Raw genomic sequence first — 24,970 nt, forward strand, 5'->3', positions numbered from 1 at the left:
GTACTTGCATTAGTATGGATAACACTAATTATAACTGAAAACAAACACCAGGGGATGACAACTAAGGTGTATATCCATTGGAAAGCACTAACCAAACAATTGGTAAAATAATCACACGATACATAAAAACTATTATTTGACATGCATAAAACAAGTCTGTAGCGGAATAGCCAAGTATGATTACCTGATATGTGCTAGAAGTGGTTGATAACTGCGAGCACGTGACGGAAGTAGAATGTTCTTGCTTCAGATTCAAGGGATAGTCAAGTTGTAAAGGTAAATTGTTTGATAATGAAATGCCAATATTTAAAATTGCCATGTAAGGAGACAGAATACTTGAGTAATGCGCAATATAGCACAGTTGCCTGTGCCCATATATAGATTTTGTTTGTGCGTTATGAAATCTAAAAATAATATATTGATAAATGTCATTGTTCAAAAAGCTATACACTTATATCAATGTCAAAAGTATTACAAATTGGAAACACCTAAAATATCAATGAATCCATTCGGCTACCTACATACTACCGCAATGACTAAAGCTAAAAACAGACACTTGACTCACCAATGGCGGATTGTGGACGAATAGAGTGGGAATAGCGTTTGCGAGCAATTTGTGTCAATCGCCGTTTATTCTTTTGTTACCCAAAATGTGGTGTACATGTTCGAGGGAAAGTGCCGGCTGCAGATGCGTTATCGATCACTCCTCTTGTCCTCAAAGACTTGTTGGACTCTACTTTCCAGCTCATCCAGTGGATATCTGCAATGTCTGACCCATTCTCTTATTCGATCAACAGTTTTCGGGAAAACATGCATTGTAGTGCCTTCAGATTTAGCATGGGTCTTCAAAGGGCAACCGCAAATCGAACAGGCAGGCATTGTTGAAAATTCTGAAAATTAAATATCAAGATGATTATAAAACCTTGATGAATAAAAATGTCAAAGTAAATGAACCATACCATGCTCAATGCAAGGTTTGTTTTAGTCGCCGGAAGCATACCAGTTCATCATGTGCGGCTTAGTATTTGCATAAGTTACAGAAATGTTTTAAATTATGTGACTAAACTCTGAACATGTGACTCGTCCCTTGGATATTCTGTCTTGCACGAAAAGGAAAAATGCTTACATTATAGATTGGACCCCCGAAGGATGCCATTCGATAACAATTGACACAGATGAAAATAAATAGATCTATTGATAGCATAACAATTGAAACTCAAGTCAATAGCAATGAGACCAATGACCACAGCTCTATTGGGTACTGTAATAACAAATAGATTGAAATGTAAAAATGACAGAAATATGACTAGGATACATGGCCTTACCTTGACCAACTAACAGTTGGATTCAGCAGGCCGAGCAGTATGTTGCAGGAGAACAGGTAGATGGCCACAGGTAGCACACTGACGAGTTTGCTCGAAGCGGTCACAGCTAGCATGGCGACGAGCAGATTAGCATAGCTCTCAGTGCTTCTCAGGTAGAAGGTTCAGGAGTTGACTTGCAAAGCACAAAGATGTTCTCATGAGACATATCAAGTGGTTTATAAAGTATTAGAAACAGGGGTGTGTTTGTGAATGAATGACGTGTATATGTCGTGGTATTATGTTTATTGCAGGGGGGGCGGCCTGCCTCGGAGGACACGGGGTCTGAGGAGGACATGTGAGCGATGGACCTTGGGCGTGGGATACCTTTTGAAGTGTACATGCTGTTTGGCACCTTGGCCGTTTGCGCCCGTGACAGCCCCCCATGCCAGCGCTCATCCCCGAGTGCAAACCGCCTTTGATAGAGGGGGTGGGATGGATGGGCCTGGGGCGTGCAGATAAGGCACAGGAAGACTGATGAATGGAGACACACTTATGTGGATTGCAGGGGGGGCGGCCTGCCTCGGGGGAGGCCTGCTTGGAGACACGGGTTCTGAGGAGGCCATGTGAGCGATGGCCCCTGGGCGTGGGATACCTTTTGAAGTGTACATGCTGTTAGGCACCTTGGCCGTTTGCGCCCGTGATGGCCCCCCATGCCAGCGCTCATCCCCGGGTGCGAACCGCCTTTTGGCGTGCAGGCAAGTGTGTGGGAGCGAGGGGCCATCGGGCCCCTCTCATCCTTTACTTCTCAGTAGAAACTCGTACCAAGTGCCTCCAGTAGTGGGTTCGCCCCTTGCCCTTATGTGATGTTAACTTTGGATGACATTCGTGTAGATGGGAACACTGAGCAGGACACGGGGCATCCATTTTTGTACCGCCTTTCCACTCCATCTTGGTGACCAGGCCTCACTGCGATAGTACAGCGCGCAGAGCACATGGCCCACAACCTTGTTCCCACTCTGACTGGAAAACTCCAGAGCTATTTGCAACAGCTAGTAAATGTAACACATCACTCTGAGATCACGGTCCTGCATGTGAACCGGCCTGAACCAAGCACATGGCTCGTTCATCTCCACAAATGTGTCCTTGCCCACGCACACTCGCCAGTGGAAACTTACTGCCATTCTGACCCTGTGTCCCAGCGAAATATTCTCTACATGTGCCAGACCACTGACCACGCCATGATGCCCACCTAGCAGATCCCCAACTAACATTAGACCCCTACTGCAGTATATCGTTGCCTATCAATAACAAATGCCACATACCGGAGATTCTTGTGAGCATAGACCCAAACTTCAAACGGTGTATTATAGTGGTCAAGACCCTTGACCTAAGGCCTGTATAATCCAATGTTAATTGATAGTATAGATATATGTGACTTTTATAGAGACATAACCAACTGAAAGACTTTGAACAAGTGTTATTTAGTGCATGCATTATTGAGAATATATTATGTTAGCTTAGATAGTGACCACCCTCCTTCACAGCGACCTGACCTTCACCCATTCGGAGTACAGATGTCCGACGTCCATCCTTGAATGGAGACACACTTGATTCATTTAAAAAATCGAAACAACCGTTTTTAAAATATATGTGGTGTTTTATTTTGTATCTTATTTTGATGACACAAAAATACAAAACTTTACACATTGTACAATTCAGGTTGCAGCACAGCGAGAGAAAATCCCCTGTACTGACCGCTGTCACTCGGGAACGTTTCTCTTATGGCACGAACGGCACAGGCCGGTACCACTCTTCGAACGCGGTGTCCAAGCCTCCCGTGAAGCCACCATGTAAAGGAACGATAGGCCACCAGCCTGTACCACCTGTGAAAAGGAATGAAACAAACTGTTTTTAAATTACCAAGATAAGTTTAATAAACGTTTGTTGTCAATGACAATTCTTGTAACTAATGGCATTCTGCTCGGACAAATGCTATCTAGACACTGCACACTATTGAAAGACTTTTGTGCGTTACAATGATATGTATATGTAATTTTGGATATAGTAGAATACCATGAAATAGGAGTGGCATGACAAGCAGAGTATACTTACTCGTTACTCGGATTACGAGGACAAACAGTTGCGCGAAGTTCGTGCGTAGGTATCATCATTCTCCTCAACACAGACTTTGTGAGGCAGGCTGCCCTGAAGTCTGGCAGCTCGGTGATGCATTGCGGTCGTGGCTCGCCTTCCGAAACGTAGGCCAGGCATCCTGAGTTTTCACAGCAGCAGCAGTTCTCGTCCTCGGTTGGCATAAGCTCACACCGATTGCATGTGCACCAGGTGGACACACCGCCCATGCGACTAGGTCCAGGCTCTTCAGCTGTTGAATCGTCCTCCCAACTGCCGTCCGAAGACCCATCGTTTTCGCGTGTTTCCCTTTCCAGTAGTTCCTCCTCGGTATACTCGGGCTCGTACATGTAGGGCATTATTGTAGCCATTGTGTGTTAAACAAACTAAAATAATTGATAGCGGTGGTACTGGTATCTGTTCACACGGGTTACAAGCAACGAAGGTAGCTGACCAGAGCACAGAAACGAGTCAAAGAGTACTCAAAGTAACACAGAGAGAGGAATGGAATCGAAAATCTGCTGCTGTGTGTTGTAAAATGGTCTGTTCATACTTATTGAGGAAAGAGGAGTCCTGCCATTTCCATGGCGACACGTCATTAGCTGAAGCACAGCGAATGTTGACACGAGATGTGCTTTGGCATTGTGAAATGGGCGGTACGCGTCTGCTGATGACAGGCTCAAGGGCGGGATATGATTTAGTGCCGCAAAAGCAGGTCCGCCAGGGCGATGGGGGGGAAATTATAGGATTATCACAAAATGGCAGCTCCCTGATGCCTGTTATCGTTTAATGGACGAAAACTCGGGTAAGGTCCATAGGAAATTTTTCTAAAATCGAGCGACGTAGGCTTAAAAACACATCCCCGACCCGTAGGGGCAATACAATTTTTTGACAGAACCATTCCTTTAAAGGTAATTATTAGATTGACAAATTTGCACTGCAAATGGGAGGGCCAACACATATCCTTGATGAGTTATTCAGATCACCTTATCCAGCTGGATCACATATCCTTGATCAGTTATTCAGATCACCTTATCCAGCTGGATCATACTCCAATAGAATTGTGTAGATTGCTGCAAGCGGCGGGTCAATACTCAAGGGACCTCGGCTTAGATATAAACGGTAATAAAACCAAGGTAATTTATTTCTTTTTTATTTATTTTGTATTTTTAAAGTAATGCACTTTAGGAAAGGGAAAGGATTGAAGCACAGCTGGTATATGGAGCAATCGGCTCACACAAGTGGACTCAGATAATTATCTGTGAGTAGCATTCTCCAACTCCAATATCGAAATTGTAATGAGGGATTCTCGATCCTTTAAGCTTATGACCAAAGTGGCCTCTATAAGAACATTTCTCCCAGCATGGAGGATATAGCCTTCTGGACTATTAATTGTGTATGCTAAAGTATAGGGCCTACCATATTATATGGGTATGATGCTTACCTGGGTAAAGGTTATGGCTGGCTTGACAAACTTGAACCTAAATGATGGAGATATCGGCTTGGGGTGTCCAAATCAGTACCAGTGGAATTCTTCAGATTAGAATTGGGAATTATGTCACTTACAACATGCTTTTGCTCCCTTCAGCCTGGGTTCTATGTGAAAATACGCAAAAATCAACATAACATGACTTATACATTGATATATAATGCTACGTGTAGAAAGCGATCAAAAGTACTCAAGGAATTTGATTTACTGGTAAATACGAAGATTGGATAGCATATAGATTTGGAGGCTGATATCACTAGCATTAGAAAAAAGTTGATATGCAAAGCTCATGCATGGGATCATATTCAGAACATTGAAGAGCGAGTAATAGAACTAGTATTCAAGAAATTATTACAAGGACCCATTTACCGGGAACAGCTCAGTCATACATTAAGGAATTTGCGGCTCCATATTCTAAATGTCACTACGCTAAATCAATTATCAAGCTTGTCTGTGCTGGCACCACGACTTGGGATACCAAGGGAACAACGAATGTCGTAGTTGTTAAAAAGAAGGAACAATGCAGGTGTCGAAATTAAGATTGAATAAGGAGCTAAAATTAGCTCCTGGGTATCCAGCATTAATTAGTGACCAGGAGCTACCACAGGGGAACAAGTAGCTAGTACATATTGTTATGCAAATCTAACTTCCACTAAGATAGAAACCAATAATTGCCCAGGCGAAGGCATTCGTGAGAACAAATGACACTTCATTAATGTTATTTCTGAGGCGTATGATCTTCCTGCCACAGATTGCTCATTGCCCTCCATCCTACCGTTCAATTTATTTGTGTATTGTGATTTCTCATAAATATTTGACATTTTTACAATTCCTTTTGGCCTTTGTGGAGCATAGGAAATTAACTGGTACTGAGGAATGTGGGTTCGTTCAGCCAGGTATCACAGCTATGTGACGTCTGGAGCCAGTCCGTATCCACCAATGGATGGTTTTCTGATCCATTCTGCAACTAGAGCGATTTTAAAAATTACCACATGGAACTCTTGTTGTTGTGATTTTTCTTAAACTATGACAGTAAAACGTTTGTCAAAAGGAAGTTGATCACAGGTTTGTGACCTTTGCTTAGAATTGCTTTTTAATTCCGCATGCAACTTGTATTTTTATATGTGCAGGTTCTTTGTTTTGAACAACGAAGCGGGTCTGCTGGAGTATTTTGTAAGCGAGCAGTTGAGGAATCAGAAGCCCAGAGGAACCTTGCAGCTAGCTGGGGCGGTGATCTCCCCCAGCGACGAGGACTCGCACACCTTCACAGTCAATGCTGCTATAGGAGAACAGTATAAGCTGAGAGGTAGGCTCACCTGGCTAGCAGGCTCCCTGGCTCCATTTCATCATTTTCTATAGTGTGCTAGCTGTGTGAATACTGTGTTGAATGCCCATTTGGGTGTTTACCACATAATAAGATGTAGATTCATAAGGCCTGAACTGCGTCTTTTCGCATTTGGTCCAGGCAGAATGATGCAGGGAATGTTTTTGTATGTATTTGGCTCATTGCTGCAAATGACCCCTATAACCACAACTGACGAGAGTATTGTTTGTCTGTTAACCCCCAAGGACTTTTACAGTTATGCAGAAGGCTTAAAGGAAAGTTCTCCAGTTCTGTGCCTTTGGGGTTTGATTTGCACATATCTGAGCTGTCGGCAACATCATTGAATAATGTTTGCGTCCTTCCCTTGTTGCCTCCACTACTGATACTTTCTTTATCTAATAAGTGCTGATTTTGTGTAAAGTGTCTGAATTCTCTGTCTCTCTGTCTCTCTGTCTCTCTGTCTCTCTGTCTCTCTGTCTCTCTCTCTCTCTCTCTCTCTCTCTCTCTCTCTCTCTCTCGTTTCGGAGAGGCCCAACATTGGGGACCCATGGAGGACATCTGGACGTAGTCGAAGGGTATTCTGGAAGCAAATACTGTACTCTCACTTAATACCCTTTCAAAGTAACAGTAGTAAAGTATAACCCAATTAATAGTTTGCTCTGTGCTAAGATCGAACAAGTAGAAAGGATGTACTTATTGCATTTACAGTCGATAGATGTGCCATCAAGAAGGGCAGAGTCAGCTGTTACAAAATCAATACAAAAAGGTTTCTTGGAAAACGCCATCTTTGCCGAGCTGATCAAGTGTGAGGACTATTATGGGGATTGTCTGAACAGTCTGTTTTGGGACCTTCTCCAATAATGTAAACCTTGAAAGTCATTACAGAGAACAGATCACCCTTTTGTTTGGCTAAAAAGAGAGATTTTCGGTTGGCTCACATTGCCCAAAAAAAGAAACACGTGCTGAACCACAGAAACCACCCTCAGCCCCATTACCACCCACCAGTCTTACAACAAACAACTCAACTGATATGTGAATTTTCAGGCTCCAAATAAACAACTCAAACGTATGGTGGTCGAGCGTTCTTCTTCTTCCAGAACTCAGATTAACTCCTGTGACTGCTCCTGTCTCTGCCGGGGCGGAGCCCGAAATGTCATGGTTTTATACCGGCCTCCTTATCCTCACCCAAAGCTTTTGCAAAATTGCTGCCATTCCCCCTCCACATATGCACTTCTGCCATGGATTGCTGCTGTGATCTTTTCCATGAAATAGATGTCCTTGCTGTGTCAGACCATTCCTTTAGACTCTGAAGTTCCCTTCTCTTCCAATATCTTGTGGGGCATGCTCTTGCTGCCAGTAAAAGAAAATTAACCATGGAGGGCAAAGTGTGCCATTGTTCCTCTTGTTTGTCCAAACCAAACAGTACTAGCATAGGCTTCAGCACCTATTCCCTCCCTCCCTCCCTTCCTCCCACATCTTTGATCCACCCCAGGACCTCCGCCCAATATACCTGGACTCTTTGGCAACTCCACCACATGTGCCAGCAGTCGGCTCTGCCCCTGCAACCATGCCAGCACAGTGATTCACAGTAGGGAACATCTCAGATAGCTGCACCGGATCATATTGCCATTGGTGCAGTAGCTTGAAGCCATGGAGTTTGGACTGATAAGATATTGATGTTTTGAAGGCCCTCCTACACATAAGCTGCCAAAGGTGTTTGTTCAATTTCAGGCCCATATCCCGTTCCCACCTCTGCCGGAGACTCTCCACAGCGTTCCTTTATGTTTCCAATAGGGCTCTATAAAGTAGTGAGATGAGACCCCTCATCTCTGTGTGTCCATCGAGAACCTTCTCCACAGGGGTGAGGTCTCTTTGTATCCTTTTCCTCCATTTCTCTGCAGTGAAAACCCCTTTCAACCGGAGGTATAGGAGCACCAGTAACCTTCCAATGCCTAGACCAGTTTAGGGCTCCTGCAGCCCTATGAATTTCCCCCGCTCCCACAGTTGACTGAATCTGGAGAGTCCTGCCTTGAACCATTTTTATACCTTTCCAGCTCTGGTATCTCATCCTGTACATGGGGGGCCAACATGTGACTACTCGGGGAGGGCCATGAGGTGATTCTTTTTGCCCTGGCTCCCTTACTCAACACGTCGCAATAAACCCCCCAAAACGGGTGTTCCCTAATTCTCCTGTGGATCTGCCCCCTCGGGACCCAGAGCCATTCCCCCACTGTTGCAGGGCGCATAAGACTGTTTTTCCCTCAGGCGTGGGACCATTGCTCTGTGCTGCCGTATAATATGGTGTCTAGTCAAATGGTCGACAGACAAATGGCCGACACAATTTGGTCGACAGGACAAATGATCGCATTTGTTTTTAGTTATATATATTTATTTAGGTTTTCGTTTAGGGAAAAAAAGGGGTTTTTAGCAAAAAAAAAAAAAAAATGTGAAAATAAAAAACATTCGACCTTTTGGTGTCGACCATTTGTCCTGTCGACCATTTAGATTCGACCAGTTGACCTACAACTTTATAATATAGCATCAAGTGTGGGAGCCCCACACCCCATCGGTCTTTTGGCAATATCGGTGCATTTTAACCCACCTTGGGTTTCTGGTTCTGCCACAAGAACCGCATCATACAGGCTTTGGCTTCTCTCAGGAGAGTCTCCAGGGCCCTGACGGGCAACATCTGAAACCGGTATAGAAACCTCGGTAGGGGCGTTCGAAAGCACGAGCAAGATGGTTGCGGGGTGATGGAACTCTGTGACCGCAGAACTCTTGACGCACAACGTATCCCACAGGTTGCGTCCCGATACGTGCAAGAATGTTGTGAATAGCTAACGGCAGACCTTCCACCAACGCGACATCACTCGAACCAGACCGCGCTGGAGCGACATCGCCTCCCACACTGTAGCAACGGGTGATGAGCCGGATCGCACAAGAGAGGGACAATCGGGAGGTGATCCAATGTACTCACCACAAAACAGCCATGGTGCCATGTATGCCCTGCGGCGAGCATGGTGATAACAAGAGCCTGAACTGCATCGACTCCCCTGTAGTAAGTGGAGGCCCTGGAACTCGCAGATAGCTGCTTACGGGATCAATAGGCGGCAACCCACCCTTGTTACTTCCTAAGCCTACTGCAGCCTGCGCTCCTTTCAGATTACATGCTGGGAGTGCAGGGACCAGGGAGGTACCAAGTGGGGCACTTAAACGAAGGCTAAGTACTCCCCTAGCCCCCCAGTCCAGCGAGATTCTTGGTCCCTCTGTACCACAGACTGCAGCAGACCCCAATCTCCTGCACAGTGTCACCCGGGAATTTCAAGAGCAATCCTGTAGAAGGCCTTCCACTACGGCGCTGCTGTCCGGCGCTGCTGTCCACCGCAAGCCCAGGCTCCTATAAGAAGTAGCAGTGTTGCAAACACCCCTCCGCAGTCTTGCCAGCCTGGGCCACTCCCTCAACTGCCCACGACTGGTATGCTTCAGGAGCCCATATGCACTGTTACACAAGACGCTACAGCTGCTGACCCTTCTCCCACACCACTGTGCCGCTCCGCCTGCAAGCATCCTGTCATGTCTTCCCTAATGCAGACCTAGCTGCAAACAATTCGCCTAGAGATGAACACCATCAGCCAGAGAACGCTGGAAACAAATACCACTGTGATGGACATTAAACTGGACCTGCAGGACGTCAACACTCGACTGAACACACAGGTGGAGTGCACAACAGATAATGAGCAGCGAATCAGCTCTCTGGAAGACGATATCTGAACCGCTACCAACTATGTGGTCGGACTGATCAGGGAGGTGCAACGCCTGGGGGCTAAGACGGAGGACCAGGAAAATAGGTCCAGGAGGAATAACCTATGCCTGTGGGGCTCCTGGAGCATAGCGAGGGATCCGACCTCGAAGCCTTTGCTTATGGGTTTCTACAAGATCAGCTACACATCCAAGACCCCGATCCCGAACCATTGAGCGTATACATAGGGCCCCTGACCCTAAACCTGCCCCTGGAGAACGCCCACGGGTCGTCATGATGCAGCTTCTAAATTTCTGGCACAAGCTAACCATCCTGAAGGCATACAGGGCCGCAGGTCCTATTCGGGTAGATGCGGCAAAAGTATGAATATTGACAGACTTCTCTATAGAAGTCTCACTGTGCCGGAAGGAATTCAATCCACTATTCAAGGCACTAAAAGGCACCAACCACAGGCACTACTTGAAATTTCCGGCCGTCTGGTGCATACAGTACGATAAGCAATGGCACTCATGTGACGACCCTGAGTCGGCTTGGCGCTTCCTGCAACAACGTGAAATAATCTCCACTGATTTTCCAAACACAAAAACCTTGAGATCTGAGCACGCACCTTCCTCATCACGCCCACAACGGCCAAATTGGCCACAAGGACGCTGGAGGAAGGCGAACAAGCACTTTATAGACTTCGATCACCGTTGATACTCCCTAAAGAGAGGAGCATGACAACAACAAGAATGCCTCAGACCTGCATCTCAGACTTGATAGTCAAGATGTAGACAGGCCAGCCGCGAGGAGCTCCCCAGCTCCAACCCGCACGCAAACGAAGGTCTGGCAAGGCATCCGCACATGCTTCCGCCTCCTCCCTATCGGCTCAATACTGTTGGGACATTGACCCTGCCGAGTTGGTGGGCTGGCGCTCCTAACACTCCATGCGGCAGAGCATTCTCCACCACCCATGCCACCTCAGCCTCACTCAATCCCTGTTGCTTTATCAGCTTCACGATAGTTCTATATAAGAAGCTGGCCTGTAACACCTCTGTTCCCCCCTGGTGGGGGTCTCTGGTATGCCGGGGTACGGGCGGGGGACAGGTGGTCTCCTCCCAGCCAGCCTCTGGCATGGGCTTTCATCTGGTTGTATTGTGGTAAAGTTCTAAGTTCCCAATGGTCTACTGTTTGGTTACATGTTACACAGGTCAGAGAGTTGTTTGTGCTTCATCCTCCATATACGCTCTGTATCTTGCTAGTGGTATGGGTATGTGGCCGCAAACCCAAACGAGTACTAACTACATGCGCGATATACAGGGGGACATTATATGTCTTCAAGAAACGCACCTCAACTCCATTGAATCTGAGAAGCTAGGGCAGGGATAGGTCGGAGCGGTGGTGCATTCCCCCTGCCGATGGAAAAGCGGGATCTCTATTCTGATACTTAAATGGGTCCTCTTCCAGATCCTCTATACTTTGACTGGTAGGAATGGTAGATATGCCCTCATCCAAGGTCACATACAGCATCAATGCATCACCTTACTCAACATTTTGGCCCCACGACCGACAGGCCGTTTTTCTCCCAAACCTTCTCTACATGCGCATGCTACATGGTCGCTCTAACGCTATTTGGGGGGGGGGCATCTTAGTGTGGCCCTTAACCCACCTCTGGAACGCCAGAGTACATCGAAGGCCCTGCCGCCCATCCCTCAGAAGCTTACTACCCTCTGCTCCCTTCTAGAGGACTTAGGATTGGAGACATACACACAGACACCAGAAAGACTTCACATTTTACTCCAATAGGCCTTACCTCAAATCCACCTACTTCATCAAAGAATGCGAAATTCTGGCCTCCACACTCTCAGACCACTTACCGGTTCTTCTCCATATGGCCCTCCCTGATTTCTCACGCAACCGGCCAACATGACGCTTAAACCTGTGAGCCTTGAAATACCCAGATTTCTTACAGCACATTGAAGAAGACACTGACACATTCTGGCAAACAAACATGACACCAGAATACCCTGCTTTGGAATGTTGGGATACCTTTAAAGTCTATTTAAGGGGCCAATGTATTTTGAGATGGGCATACAAATTGAAGGTATGGAGGGAACAAGAATCACAACTGACCATCTAAATATTAGCAACAGAAAGGCAACACAAACGCTCACACGACCCACAAACACACACCAAATTGGTTAAGCTTTGTTCCGAATTAAAAGCGCGTTCCACCTCCCGAGCCCAGAAATCGTTCACCAACTGGTCCAAGATATATTACAGCGAGGGGGATCGACCCCTCCACATGATGGCACTCGCCTTGCGTAACAGGCAGGCTTCTCAAATCGACTCCATCTGAGACCGGGAGGGTAATATCCTAGAGGGTGACAAACGCATCAATAAACGCTTTGCGCAATTTTGCAGCATGCTCTACACGAAACCATCCCTGCCGAACGCCCAACAGCTTCACGACTTCCTCGCTTCTATTGACCTCCCTAGGTTGACCGACGCTCAAATGGAGGCCCTGGCTACCCCAATCACAGCTGGAAATATCCTAAGCAATAAAATCCGAAGCCCTGAGAAAGGCGGCGGGCTCTGATGGCCTCCCTATTGATCTCTTTAAGGCACTAGAAGACAACCTCGCTCCAATACTGGCTGCACTGGGGCGGGGGAGACCAGCGCTCGCTCACAGTCCATCCATGTTAGCGTCCAACATTTTGTTATTCCACAAGAAAGGCTGAGATTCAAAAGACTGCAGGCCATATCGCCCTATCTTGCTAATCAATGCCAACATGAAGATTTTAGCGAAATGTCTATCCCAACGCATTGAAGTCCTACGCGCTACTGATTCACAGAGAGCAGACTGGCTTTATCCTCAGCAGGCACTCTTCCGACAACATGCAGAGGCTCCTTTACATAATAGCTGGGCTACATACACCTGATGAAGGGATCCTTGCACACGACACGGAGAAAGCCTTCGACAGAGTCCAGTAGGACTTTATGTGCAAGATTCTCAATAACTTTGGCTTTCCACCTGCATTTACTATGCTTGTGAAACTGCTATATACAAATCTTACCGCTGCCGTGGTGACAAACGGTATAACGTCAGAGCCCTTTACCCTGCACTCAGGCATGAAACAGGGCTATCCCCTTTCCCTTTTACTCGCTATCGAGCCCCTCATGATCAAAATACCACAGACACCGGGTGGACAGGAATACCTAGGGGCCCCGAGGAACACCGGGTGGCCTTACACGCTGATGAGTTACCTATGTAAGCAACTACAAAACCTCACTTCCGAGGTTGCATGACTTTCTCCAACAATTCAGCCCTATGGCAGGGTATGTCCTAAACGGTGCAAAGTCCTGAGTTCCTACCTCTACGACTGGACGTTCCCTGGGGCCCGGGACGGGTGTCCCTTTTTAGGCTTCAACTCCAACGCATCACGTATCTCGGGATAAGGATTAGCCCGGTGGGGAACACAATACTATACCTCAACTATCCACCCACACTGCAGAAAATTAGGCAAGACCTACTCCGATGGGATCCTCTCCCCTCCCCTAGCCCTCTGTGGCAGGATAATCTCCTTCAAAATAAACGCACTACCGTAACTTATATATCTGGCGAACATGCTGCCCATGAGACAAATGTACAAAGAACTAGATAAATCCTTATCTAGGTTCATGTGGAGAGGTAAGAAGGCACGACAAACGGACAATCTTCCAGGCCTTGAGGGCAGGTGGTTTCGCCCTCCCAGTCTGGCAAATGTACTACCAGGCCACACAAATATCCTGGGCCAAATGATGGCTCAACGACTCGGATCCAACCAGCTGGAAAATAGAACTATCGCCACTCACACCACTAACCCCCATAGAAATCCTTGCCGCACCACTATATAATTTACCTCCGTACTTAAACGCCACTCCATAATAGGCCTGACGCTATTGCAGTGGCAGAGGCTTCGGCGCAGACAGGCTCACAGATCCGGTCAACCCCCAGATGGAGTAGTGTTAGGGCACTCTTAACCTATGCAATAATGCACAAACTACACTCCAACCAAGACACAGCATGGCAACATGTCAGGGTAATGGACTTGTTCGATGGGCATTCCCCACTGGGCTTCCCCATGGGTTGTAGAATCCTCAGACTGAGAGGCGGCGTGGTTGCAATACATGACATCTCAACGGCCTGTAAATTCACCACCAAACTCTCCATCGCCGCTCCCCCGACAGCTCTCGAGTCGGAGAGGGCACAAGATGCCTTGACCTTTCCGCAATTACGCTCCTTTTATATGATAGGTACGCCCAACAATCTCATATGCATATTCTAGCATCCCAATGGTCGGGGGATCTGGGGACATCACTTGACCCTGTAGACATCTGCGACGACTTTGAGGCCATTCCAGTATTCTCGACAAATATTTGCAACTGCGACATTCAATTTAAACTCATCCAAAGGACATAGTACACACTGAGTAAACTGTGCCGGATGGGGCTTGGTAGCTCCCCTGTCTGCTGGAGACTCTGTGGGGGCCTTGGGACTCTAGGTCATATTTTGTGGATATGCCCATTAATAAAGGGGTTCTGGGAGAAGATACATAGGCGAATCACCAGTATCGAGAATACTGAAATAGAAAAGGCCCATGGATTGCTTCTCTTTGGAGAACGTTGCAAAGACTGGCCCTCGATACCATGCAACGGGAGGGTCATACATTTAATGCTTTTTGCTGCATGCAAAATCATAATCCTTAATTGAAAATCAACATAACCCCATACCTGCCAAATGTGGCACACGTTGTTAGCCAGACTCTACAATCCAAAAGATTCAAAGATCTGGCTGCACCATTTATGTGATCACCATATACCCCCAACTGTACTAACTCACACCTACAGCCCCACTCAGAAGGGCACAAATCCCCCTCCACCCCACCTGCCTCCCTTCTCATGTACCTTGATGTACCTTAATATATTCCATCCCAACCACCAATGTCCCAGCCCACACGTTCATATAGACAACTGCCTCTAAGGTGCCGCCGCCCCTAACATGACAAAGACCTAAAATCTGCTAGTTTAAATGGAAGTTAAGGTTGACCCTGGCACGACAAGACATGACACGACACGACATGACACTGACCAGACGCCCCTACAATGTACACTGCTTGACTTCATACCAAAATGAATACGAAAGCAATTTAACGGACCAAATGTGAGGATGGGGAGTTTTTTTTCCTGTTGGGGTCTTGGGGATGATGGACATGTGATGTACTTGCATGCTTACTATGCTGAACAAACATTATTTTTGAAACTTCACTTATGATTTGTAGCTTTGCAAAGTTTGTTGTGCTACACGATCAATGAATGTAGGCGCCCAAATTTTGTAACGGGCCATCATGTTGTTCTCGTGGTCATCACTCAATCAAGCGATTTTAACCAAAAAAAGAAACCTCGGTAGGAGATTCATTTTTAGGGCGCTGAGCCTCCCACTCCATGAGATTTGTCCCTTACCCCATCCCGTCATTTCATTGAACAATGTATTAAAGAGAGGGGGGGTAGTTGGCCTCGCAGAGGTCTTCCCCTTGCGTGACTATGGTGACTCCCAGATATCGTATACTTTCCAATTGGATTTCCAACCCCAGAGGCCGGAGCGCCTCAACCTCCCTGTGGCCATCTCTTGCGAAGGCAAACGCAACAGACTTCACCTTGAAGCCCGAGAAGAACCTGTATTCCTCAATTATTTCTAGGGCTGCCGGGGTTGAACTCAATGGGTTCACCAGGTGCAGCAAGACGTTGTCTGTGTATAGCCCCACTCTGAATTCCCTCTCTCCAACCCTAATCCCCCTCCACCTGGGGGCCCTTCTGAGCTGTTCTGCAAGCACCTCCATCGTGAGCGCAAATAGAAGTGGCGGGAGTAGCCAGCCCTGCCTCGTGCCCCTCATTAAGTTGATGGGCCTTGACAGTCTCCCATTGACCGTCACTCGATCTACGGGGGAATGTGTACAATGCCTGTATCCCCTTCAGGAACGTTCGAATACTTTCTCAGCATCTACAGTGATCAGCACCGGGTTGCCCTCCCTTTTCACTGCAGCCTCCATCAGATGCAGCATTTTGCTCACTGTGTCGGCCCCCTGTCTTCCCTGGATAAACTCCACCTGGTCGAAATGGACCAATTTTGGCATGAGCCCCTCCATTCTCGTGGCCAGAACCCTGGTGAAGATCTTGACATCGACCTTTAAAAGGGAAACGGGGTAATATACAGCTCTTGGGGTCCCTTCCCACCTTGGGTATGATGTTATAGAACAGTTTAGCCATATGGCGGGCCAGGCAGCCCGGAAATGCCTTTATAAAATCATTAAATCCTGTGGTATACCCATCGCCGCCGGCGGCCTTTACCACCTTCAGTCCACTAATGGCTCTTTAAACCTCTTCCTGTGTGATCGGCTTTTCGAGGTCTGAGACCTCACTTTCCTGGAGAGTTGGAGTGGGGGACATCCCTCGGGTATCTATCAAGCTCTCCCTCCTCTACCACCCTCTCTTCTCCATACAATTTCTCATAGAATGTGGGAAATTCCTGGGCAACTTCACCTGTCGTGGAGTGTACTTGCCCGCCCACACCCCTGAATCTACAATTTCAGACACCCAGCTGTCTGCCCTCTACTCCCTGAGCCATGATGCCAACAAAGCGTCCGCTCTGTCTCCCTTCTCATAATATCTCCGTTAGAAACTAAGCCAGAGACTGCATTCCCCACCTCCAATTCCCTCAAATCATGTTTCTCTCTTGCCATTCTCAGTTTGTTGTCCCCCCCCACCCCCCACCCACACCCCTTCCAATTCCATGACTTCCAACCCACCGATCTCCCCCCCCCCACCCCACCCCCTCAGCTTCTCCATCTGGTAGGTCCTAACCCTCTTCCTGGCGGCGCCCTCCTTTATCAGGAGGCCTCTCCAGGTGGCTTTAGCTGCCTCCCAGGTCAACCTCTCCAGTGTCGTTGAATCTAAAGTAGTCCTCTATCGCCTCTCTCATTTCTTTGACAAAGGCCGGGTTCTTTAGTATCATATAATTGCAGCGCCATGGGATTCTTTGGGCCTGAGGCCTGTCAGCAATATACCCATGTCGACCATGTCCTGGTCTGACCAACTGATGGGAATGAGTTTATTGGCGGTTACCCTCTGGACATGCTGATGATGCACAAACCAGTAATTGATCCTTGTTCGGGACCCGTGGACTGGGGAGAAGAAGGTGAAACCTCTTGTGGCTGGGTGGCACTCCCTCCACACTGCAATTAAGCTCTGATGGGTCATATACCCAAGGGTGCCCCCTTCCGCTTGTATATCCACACCTCCCGATTGGCCCTGGGCCTTGGGCCGATCTGCCCACATGTCAAAAACCCTCCCACACCCCCAGCAAGAGGAGTCCCATCGTTCGGGTAAGTATCTCTCCTATGACTCCAGATAGAAACTGGGACTGACCCATGTTCGGGCAATGTGGCAAGTGTCACCTGAACTCCCTCCATGATCCCGGAAACCATGAGGGCCCTCCCGTCTGCTTTTCTCCAAACCATTTGTTCACCTATGCAGGTTCTCAGATTAATGAGGATACCCACTCCATCCTTCTTGGTAGGCCCTTATGCACAAAATATCTGTCCAATTTGAGCCCCCGGGAGGCGCCTTTCCTCCCCTCTAATCAGCCTCGTTTCCTGTACCATCAACGCGTTCAAACCCCCGTTACGAAATTCCCTTCCCAGCAATGATCGCTTAGTGGGTGAATTCAGGCCCTTGACATTTAAAGTTCCCATCTTAAGTGCAACGGCCCAGTCCCCTGTGTCAATTCGCTCCATTCTGAGTATTAATCAAACAACCCCCAGACTGTTCCCACCCACTTTCCCATCGACCTCAGACCCCTACCACCTCCTCCGTGGGGCCTCTCCAACTGGACATCCTTCCCTCTGTCTGACATGAAGATGGAGTTAATCAGACCTTTGATCTTCCTACCCACGTCTGCGGCTGTCTCTCCCTTCTGCTCTTTTATCCCAAGGATGCACAAGTTGTTGCGACGCTCCCTGTTTTCGAGGTCATCCAGTTTCAATAGTGAATCTTCTTCATGGGACTCGTGTCTGTTAGCCGCGCCTCATACTTTGTCTAGAAGGTCGACTTGCAGACAGTTACTTTCCATTTCTTTTTTATTTTTTTAAACCTTTTATTTATTGGCATAAAGGTCAAGACAGGCACAGTTCAATTTACATGGCTGCGGGTAGGCATCACGCTTGTACAATCGGCATCACACCATGGTTAGGTCATAACAGCATCTGATATCGCGGGAAGGCGACAAGCAGCACAGAGACAAAGCAAACGCAAAGTCAAACGGCAACCAAAGGGGGAGGTTAGATCTCCTGTGGGCTATCTGATTGTCCTTGTAGGGGAGATGAGGTCAGTTCCATTTCCTCTCTGCCATTTAAGTAGCTACAAAATTCCGACCAGACATTTTTTGGGCGAGAAGTCGGAGGCAGTGATCCAATGTACTCCTCCTCGCACATTTGTGTCCATGTAAGGGCCTGCAGCCACATCCTGAAAGTGGGAGGATTGCGGCGCTTCCAGCATTGCAATATGCATCTTTTGGCTACCATGATACTTACATTTACAAATTTTGACATTTTCCTTTCATTCTCCCCCTCCCAGAGCCCAAATAGTATAGCAAGTGGTTCCATAGTCAATGGAGAACCAGTTATTTCAGCAAGTGCTTCTGTCACGGCCGTCCAGAATGTGTTAAGGGCGGGGCAAGCCCAGAACATGTGTATATGGTCTGCTTCGTGCGATTTGCGTTTGGGACACAAAGGGGTCGGGGTGCCAGTGAATGATGCGACTCTATACGGTGTGTAGTAGTCTGTTGAGGAGCTTAAATTGAATGCATCGGAATCTGGCGCTTAGAGAGACCCTGCGTGTGTGTGTGCACATTTTGCCCCAGAGAGCATCTGTGATTTCAACTCAAGTTCCTTAGCCCAAGACTTGCGTGGTTTAAGGGAGTTGTCTGCAATATTATTCTGTTGCATTTTATACAAATCAGACATTATGCTTTTGGCACCTCCGGAATTTGCTATATATTGTATTTCAGTAGAGTCCGGGGGTTCAATAGGGTATGAGGTCCACATCGTCCGTACTGCGGCTCTGAGCCTATAATACTGTAGCATTTCAATTGGAGAGTTCGAGTGCTCAGGGCGCCATGTCTGGGGGGTGATAAAAACACCGTTAGGGAAGAGGTCCGCAAGGGCGTGGTATCCCAGGTTTTCCCAGTGGCGTGTGAGATTGGAGTCGTGTGTGGGGGGAAGCCCGGGGAACTGCCATAGGGGAAGCCATTTGTAGTACGGGCTCTGTTCCCGGTCAGAGCCCAAGATGTTCCTCCAGGCCCTAAGCGTAGCGGCTACCGGATCTGCCTGGGCGTCTGTTTGGAATGCGCGGTTCAATAGCAGGGACAATATATTGGTTCCACCTCCCGCTAGTTTCTCAAGTTTTACGTGGATGGGGGGATTCTGGAACGTGTACCAGTGAGAGGCGTGATGGGCTTGTGCAGCATTCCAGTACAGGCGAAGGTCCGGGGCCGCGAATCCGCCTCTGTCATAGGGCAGCGTCATGTGCTGCCATTTCTTGCGGACCGAGCCTGGATGCCAAAGGAATTGTGCGCACTCCGAATGGAGCTTCTTGAAGTATTGACTCCCAGGCCAGATCGGGACGTTAACGAAGACGTACAGGAGTTTGGGGACCACCACCATCTTTATCAGAGATAGTCTGCCCGCAAGGGATAAGGGTAGATTGCGCCATTTGGAGAACTTGGAGCGGACTAGAAGGGCTGTAGCTTCATAGTTATCTGTCAACAGAGAGGCCCTGGTCAGTGACATTTGTACCCCGAGATACCTCACCCCATCTGGGGACCAGCGCAGAGGGTACTCACAAGACGGTCGTTGGGTCGCCACCGTGAGAGGGAAGACCTCGGACTTAGAGTAATTGATTGTGAAACCCGAAAACGTACCTATCCTGGTGATATCTCGGATGATCGGGTCTAAATATGTGGAAGGATTTCTGACGTACAGGAGCACGTCGTCTGCATATAGGGAGATGATCTCTGGTGTGTCCATTAATCGTATGCCTTTACTTCCGTGCCTGCTCCTTACATGATCAGCCATGGGTTCTATAGCGAATGCAAACAGGAGGGGAGAGAAGGGACATCCCTGACGAGTGCCCCTTTGTAGTGTGATAGGAGAGGAAGGAACAGAGTTTACAAGAACCCTAGCTCGTGGGTCCGTGTATAATAGTTTTATGTAAGAGGTCATTTTGGGGCCTACACCCATTTTCTCCAGTACAGCCCATAGATATTGCCACAAGACCATATCAAAAGCTTTTTGAGCGTCTAGTGTTACCGCCACAGCGTCCGCGCCTGGGTCAATTCTGGCCATCACATTAAACAGGCGACGTATGTTCAGTGCTGTGGATCGGCCCGGGATGAACCCACACTGGTCCTCGTGTATCATGTGGGACATGAAGGGGAGGAACCTAACAGCAATTATTTTAGCAAAGATTTTCGTGTCGGTGTTAATAAGGGATAGAGGCCTATAAGACCCACATTCGTCCGGGGGTTTACCAGGTTTGGGGAGGACAGTTAGTAGAGCTTCTCTGAGGGAGGGGGGGAGGCAATTCAACCGAAGTGATTCGACCCAGACCCCGTGTAGCACAGGCGCTAGTATAGCCACATGCTCCTGGTAGAATTCGGAGGTGAGCCCATCTGGGCCCGGCGCCTTGTTTTTGGGAAGGTTTGATATCGCCTGAACTATCTCCTCTAGGGTAAATGGGGCGTCTAATATTTCCCGGGTGTCCTGGGAGATAAGGGTCATAGGGATGCTCTCCAGGAGGTTGTCCAGGTCTTGGGCCGAGTGTTCTGGTTGGGGACCATACAGATTGGCGTAGAAGCTAGTGAAACTGTCTAGTATGGACCGATCCGACCAGTGCCGCACTCCATTGCTATCTATGATGCTGTCAATGCGGGTCCCACCAGTTTCAGCACGCGCTAGCCTGGCTAGGGTTCTACCCGGTCTGTCCCCCTCCCCATATTTGCGGGCCGCTACCGGGCATGTAAAGTATTGTACCTCCCTTATGGCGTGTGACTCAAACTGTTCCAGTTCTGACCTGATCGCAGCTAGGGTCATTGGGGACTGGGTGGTCAAATAGTCCTGTTCGAGTGCTTTGAGTTTGGTTTCCGAGTTGGTTAAGGACCGCCTTATAGCTTTCAGGACCCCAGCTTCCCTGGAGATGCACATCCCCCTGATGTAGGCTTTGAACGCCTCCCACCTAATCCCCTCGGATGTATCGGTCGTAGTGTTCTTTTCAAAGAATGTGGTTATGTCAGCTAGGATCTCAGCTTTAAAGACGATAGGGCAGCGGATTTAAAGCGCCAGTGGGGTCTCAGCGGCACTGCGTCACCGAGTTGTATCTGTAGGAGTACAGGGGAATGATCAGAAAATGTGCGTGCAAGTATCGTAACATCTGAGACTTTTCCCACCAGTCTGCCAGAGAGTAGGAACAGGTCTATTCTCGAGGAGCTGTCGTGGACAGTGGAATAGAAAGTATAGTCTCTGCCGCGGGGGTGGAGCGTTCTCCATATATCATGTAAATTTAGGGAGTCCATGTGTGAGAGAAGGCGCTTGGTCGCTCTTGGTGTGGGTCTGCGACTGGTCGTCGTCCTATCTAGTAAGCTGTCCAGTGTTAGATTCATGTCCCCCCCCCCATGTTATGGGGACGTCTATGTATTTCATAAGTATGGTCGCCACTCCATCAAAGAACTCAGGGGAGTCGATGTTGGGCGCGTACACGTTGACCAGCAGGCATTCTTCTTGAGCCAAGGTGCAGTGCAGGATTACATATCTGCCTTCTGGGTCAACGTGTGACGAGCGGAGAGTAAAGTGGATAGACTTGTGGATGAGAGTCAGGACCCCTCTAGCCTGGGTGGAATATTGGGTGAAATATCTGTTAGCACCCCAAGTTCGTGCAATGGTTGACGATAGGTGTTTAAGGGCATGTGTCTCTTGTAGTAGAAGAACCTGGACTCTGTGCCGCTGAGCATAGGCCGCGATCCTACGGGATTTCGTGAAATTTGTCAGGCCGCGTGCATTCCATGACATCATTTTAATCGCCATGTAGGTGACTTACGGAACATCCCAAGTGAAGGTCTTGCCCGTGATAAACGCCATGAGTGCCGTCATAGTGTCCCGCTGCCAACGTGTGTAACCCGTCTCAACCCCCATGCCATTTTGGATATAAACTACCCCAACGTTCCAACCCCCCGCCCTCACCGCCCTGTCCCAACTCGCAGTGTGTGGGTACCCACCCCTAACATAAACTATTCGATGCCATCCCCAACTTGGCAGTGTTTGAAAGAAAGCCCAACCGGGGCGTAGATACAAGCATTTAGATTCTACAGGAATTGCAGCTGCAGTGGGGGCCACCGCTGCCGTCCTGCCCACCAGTATTGATACGAATCCTGAATAAGCAATGTAATCGGAGGCTGAGTTAGCAAAAATAAGGTTACAGAGCAAGGATGCATGCATTAACGGGCATCATGACCAACTCAGGAGGGAGAGACAGCGGTCAATTCTAGTCGTTGTCCATCGGGTCCTCAGGCGACTCCGCCAGTGGGATCTGCGCCTCAATGAACTTCACGGCCTCGTCCGGGACTGTGAAGAAATAGAGTTTGTTCCGATGGGTGAATTTAAGGCGTGCGGGGAAAAGCATAGCGTATTCAATCTTTCTGTCACGTAACAGTTTCTTCACCCCAGCAAATCTGCGCCTCTCCATTTGGACACCTACTGAGAAATCGGGAAAAATCCTGATTACCTGTGAGTCCATCCGTAATTCCCCCTTCTCTCTGGCCAGGCGAAGTATGTGATCCCTGTCCTTATAGCTGAGCAGTTTTGCTATGATAGGTCTGGGGAAGTCCCCGGGTCGCGGTCGGGGTGCCAGGGAGCGGTGAGCCCTTTCGATCGTGAAGAATGGTGAGAGTTCAGGGTCATCCAAGAGATCTCTGATGAGTTTTTCAACCGCTGTTTCCATGCGCCCTTTAAGTGCAGTTTCGGGGACCCCAATTATGCGAATATTATTTCTTCGCGACCTCGATTCGAGATCATCACATTTCGATTTGACCTGTTTCATGTCTCGGACGAGCTCTGACACCGTGTTTTGCAAATCTTGGACGTTGTCTTCAGTGGTGCCAGTCCTCTGCTCCACTTCGGTGATTCTAGCTCCATGTTGGTCAAGCTTAGATCGCAATGACGCCACATTCGCATTAATGTCATCTAGCTTTTCATGGAAAGCTGCAAAGTTTTTAGCCATGGATTCCATCATAGCTGCCAGGTCCGGCTGCGGGGGGTCCGGCCGAGGGTCACCCTCCTCCTGGGTTGTAGCGGTCGATACCTGGTCTCCCTTGGGTGTGGCCCTGGCGAATTTATCCATAGCCCCGGCTTTGCTAGTAGCACGCGATCTATTAGCCATTCTTCCCGGGCAGGGTCAGGGCCGACACGACGGTATAGGTTGTGGAGGAGGCCTGGATCGCCCTGCCAGAAAGGTGGTTGGGAAGAGGCGGTGAAATCCCCGCGTGACGTGCCCGGCCGGCACCGCTCCGCTCTGCGGGTATTTGAGAGAGTGGGCGCCCCCCCAGCAAACCCTGCTGATCAAAAGTGTCCCGGGGAGGTAGAGCCGGGCTACTTGCAGGTATCGATATCGAGTAGTAGGCAGAGAATCGTAATTAGGAGCACCCACCTCTCTCAATGCGCAGGGTGGCTTATACGCGTGTCTCCAGGAGGTCCCACTCTTCGACAGTGTCGTATGAGGTTGTCGGTAGTTGTAACGAACCAGCACGCACAAGCCTCTTCTTCAAGGTGGCCGGCCCCACGGCAAGTACGCAAGGCGAGCTGGGCGGCCCGCTTGTTCAACGAGGACAGCAATTACGGTCTCGGCGACCCACCCGGGCAGTCTCAGGGTGATGGAGTGGGTGAGTGAGCGGGTGCGGTGGGTCCCGTAGTGAGGCCTTAGGGCGATCCGATGGTGGTGATGATGGCCGCTTCCTCGGGGCCAGCTCGGGCAGCTCCGGGACCGGCAGGCGGGGAGGCCGCACGCCCGCCCCCACGAGCGAAGGCACAGCGCCCGGCCCCGGCTCCACCGTCCAGAGCAACCAGCCGGAACGGTCGGGAGTCCCACGAAGTATGGGCCAGAGCGGCCGCGGCACCAAATCCCGGCCCAGGCCGCAGGATCGAGGAGGGCCCTCGCTGGAGGCGGAGCACCAGAGGCCGCCGGAAGGCAGCCGCGTCAGGGCCTCAGTAGCTGCAGTAGGCCCGGCCGCTCGAATCTCTGTGTAGTGGCAGCGTTTTCGCTCCAGATCTCGGCCACCGCAGCAGAAGAATCCCGGCAACAAAACCGTGGCAGTAGCTTGGAGCAATGTTGTGGATGAGCGCCGATGTGCCGAATAAGCTGGTGGGCGAGGACGGAGCTTCCAGACTAGGCAGCCATCTTCCTTGGCTGCTCAGCAGCGCCCCCCAGTTACTTTCCATTTCTTCTATTTTATCCTCCAGTTTGTCCACCCTTCCCTTGATGTCACATATTGATGCTTGGATGTCTATCCGACTAGCCTTTTTGAAATCGTCTCTGGTCAGGGCTGGTGCACCTCCGCCCTCATCCATGATGCCCTTCGTACTAGGGGTGTCGCTTTGGTCCCTCCCCGATTGTCTCCTGAAGCGCTGTAGGAACACTATCCCTGACCCTGGACCCCTCTGCTGTCGGGCTTGGCCCCGAGGTCTCTGGTGTGGCTGGATATATCGGGACTGTCTTGGGTCAGGTCTGGCGCCTGGCCCTGCTCTGTCTTGCTGGGCTGGGCCCTGTGTGGCCTCCTCGCTTGCAGTGTATCTCGGTGCAGAGAGCCTGACTCGCTGGTGATGGCCTCTCCAGCCACTCCCACT

The 24,970-nt window shown here is 49.1% G+C and overlaps 1 protein-coding gene across 1 annotated transcript in view; it reads left to right on the forward strand.

The window, feature by feature from the left end:
• The window catches only part of OSBPL11 (oxysterol binding protein like 11), a 719,530-nt gene that overhangs the window by 160,021 nt on the left and 534,539 nt on the right, over positions 1-24,970 (forward strand). The window contains exon 3 of the mRNA XM_069616637.1: positions 6,054-6,229. Within this exon, the coding sequence (XP_069472738.1) occupies positions 6,054-6,229 (176 nt within the window). The remainder of the gene's footprint in view (positions 1-6,053; positions 6,230-24,970) is intronic.

This window comes from Ambystoma mexicanum, chromosome 9, assembly GCF_040938575.1.
Source record: "Ambystoma mexicanum isolate Mex_15411 chromosome 9, UKY_AmexF1_1, whole genome shotgun sequence".
NCBI classification, from domain to species: Eukaryota; Metazoa; Chordata; class Amphibia; order Caudata; family Ambystomatidae; genus Ambystoma; species Ambystoma mexicanum.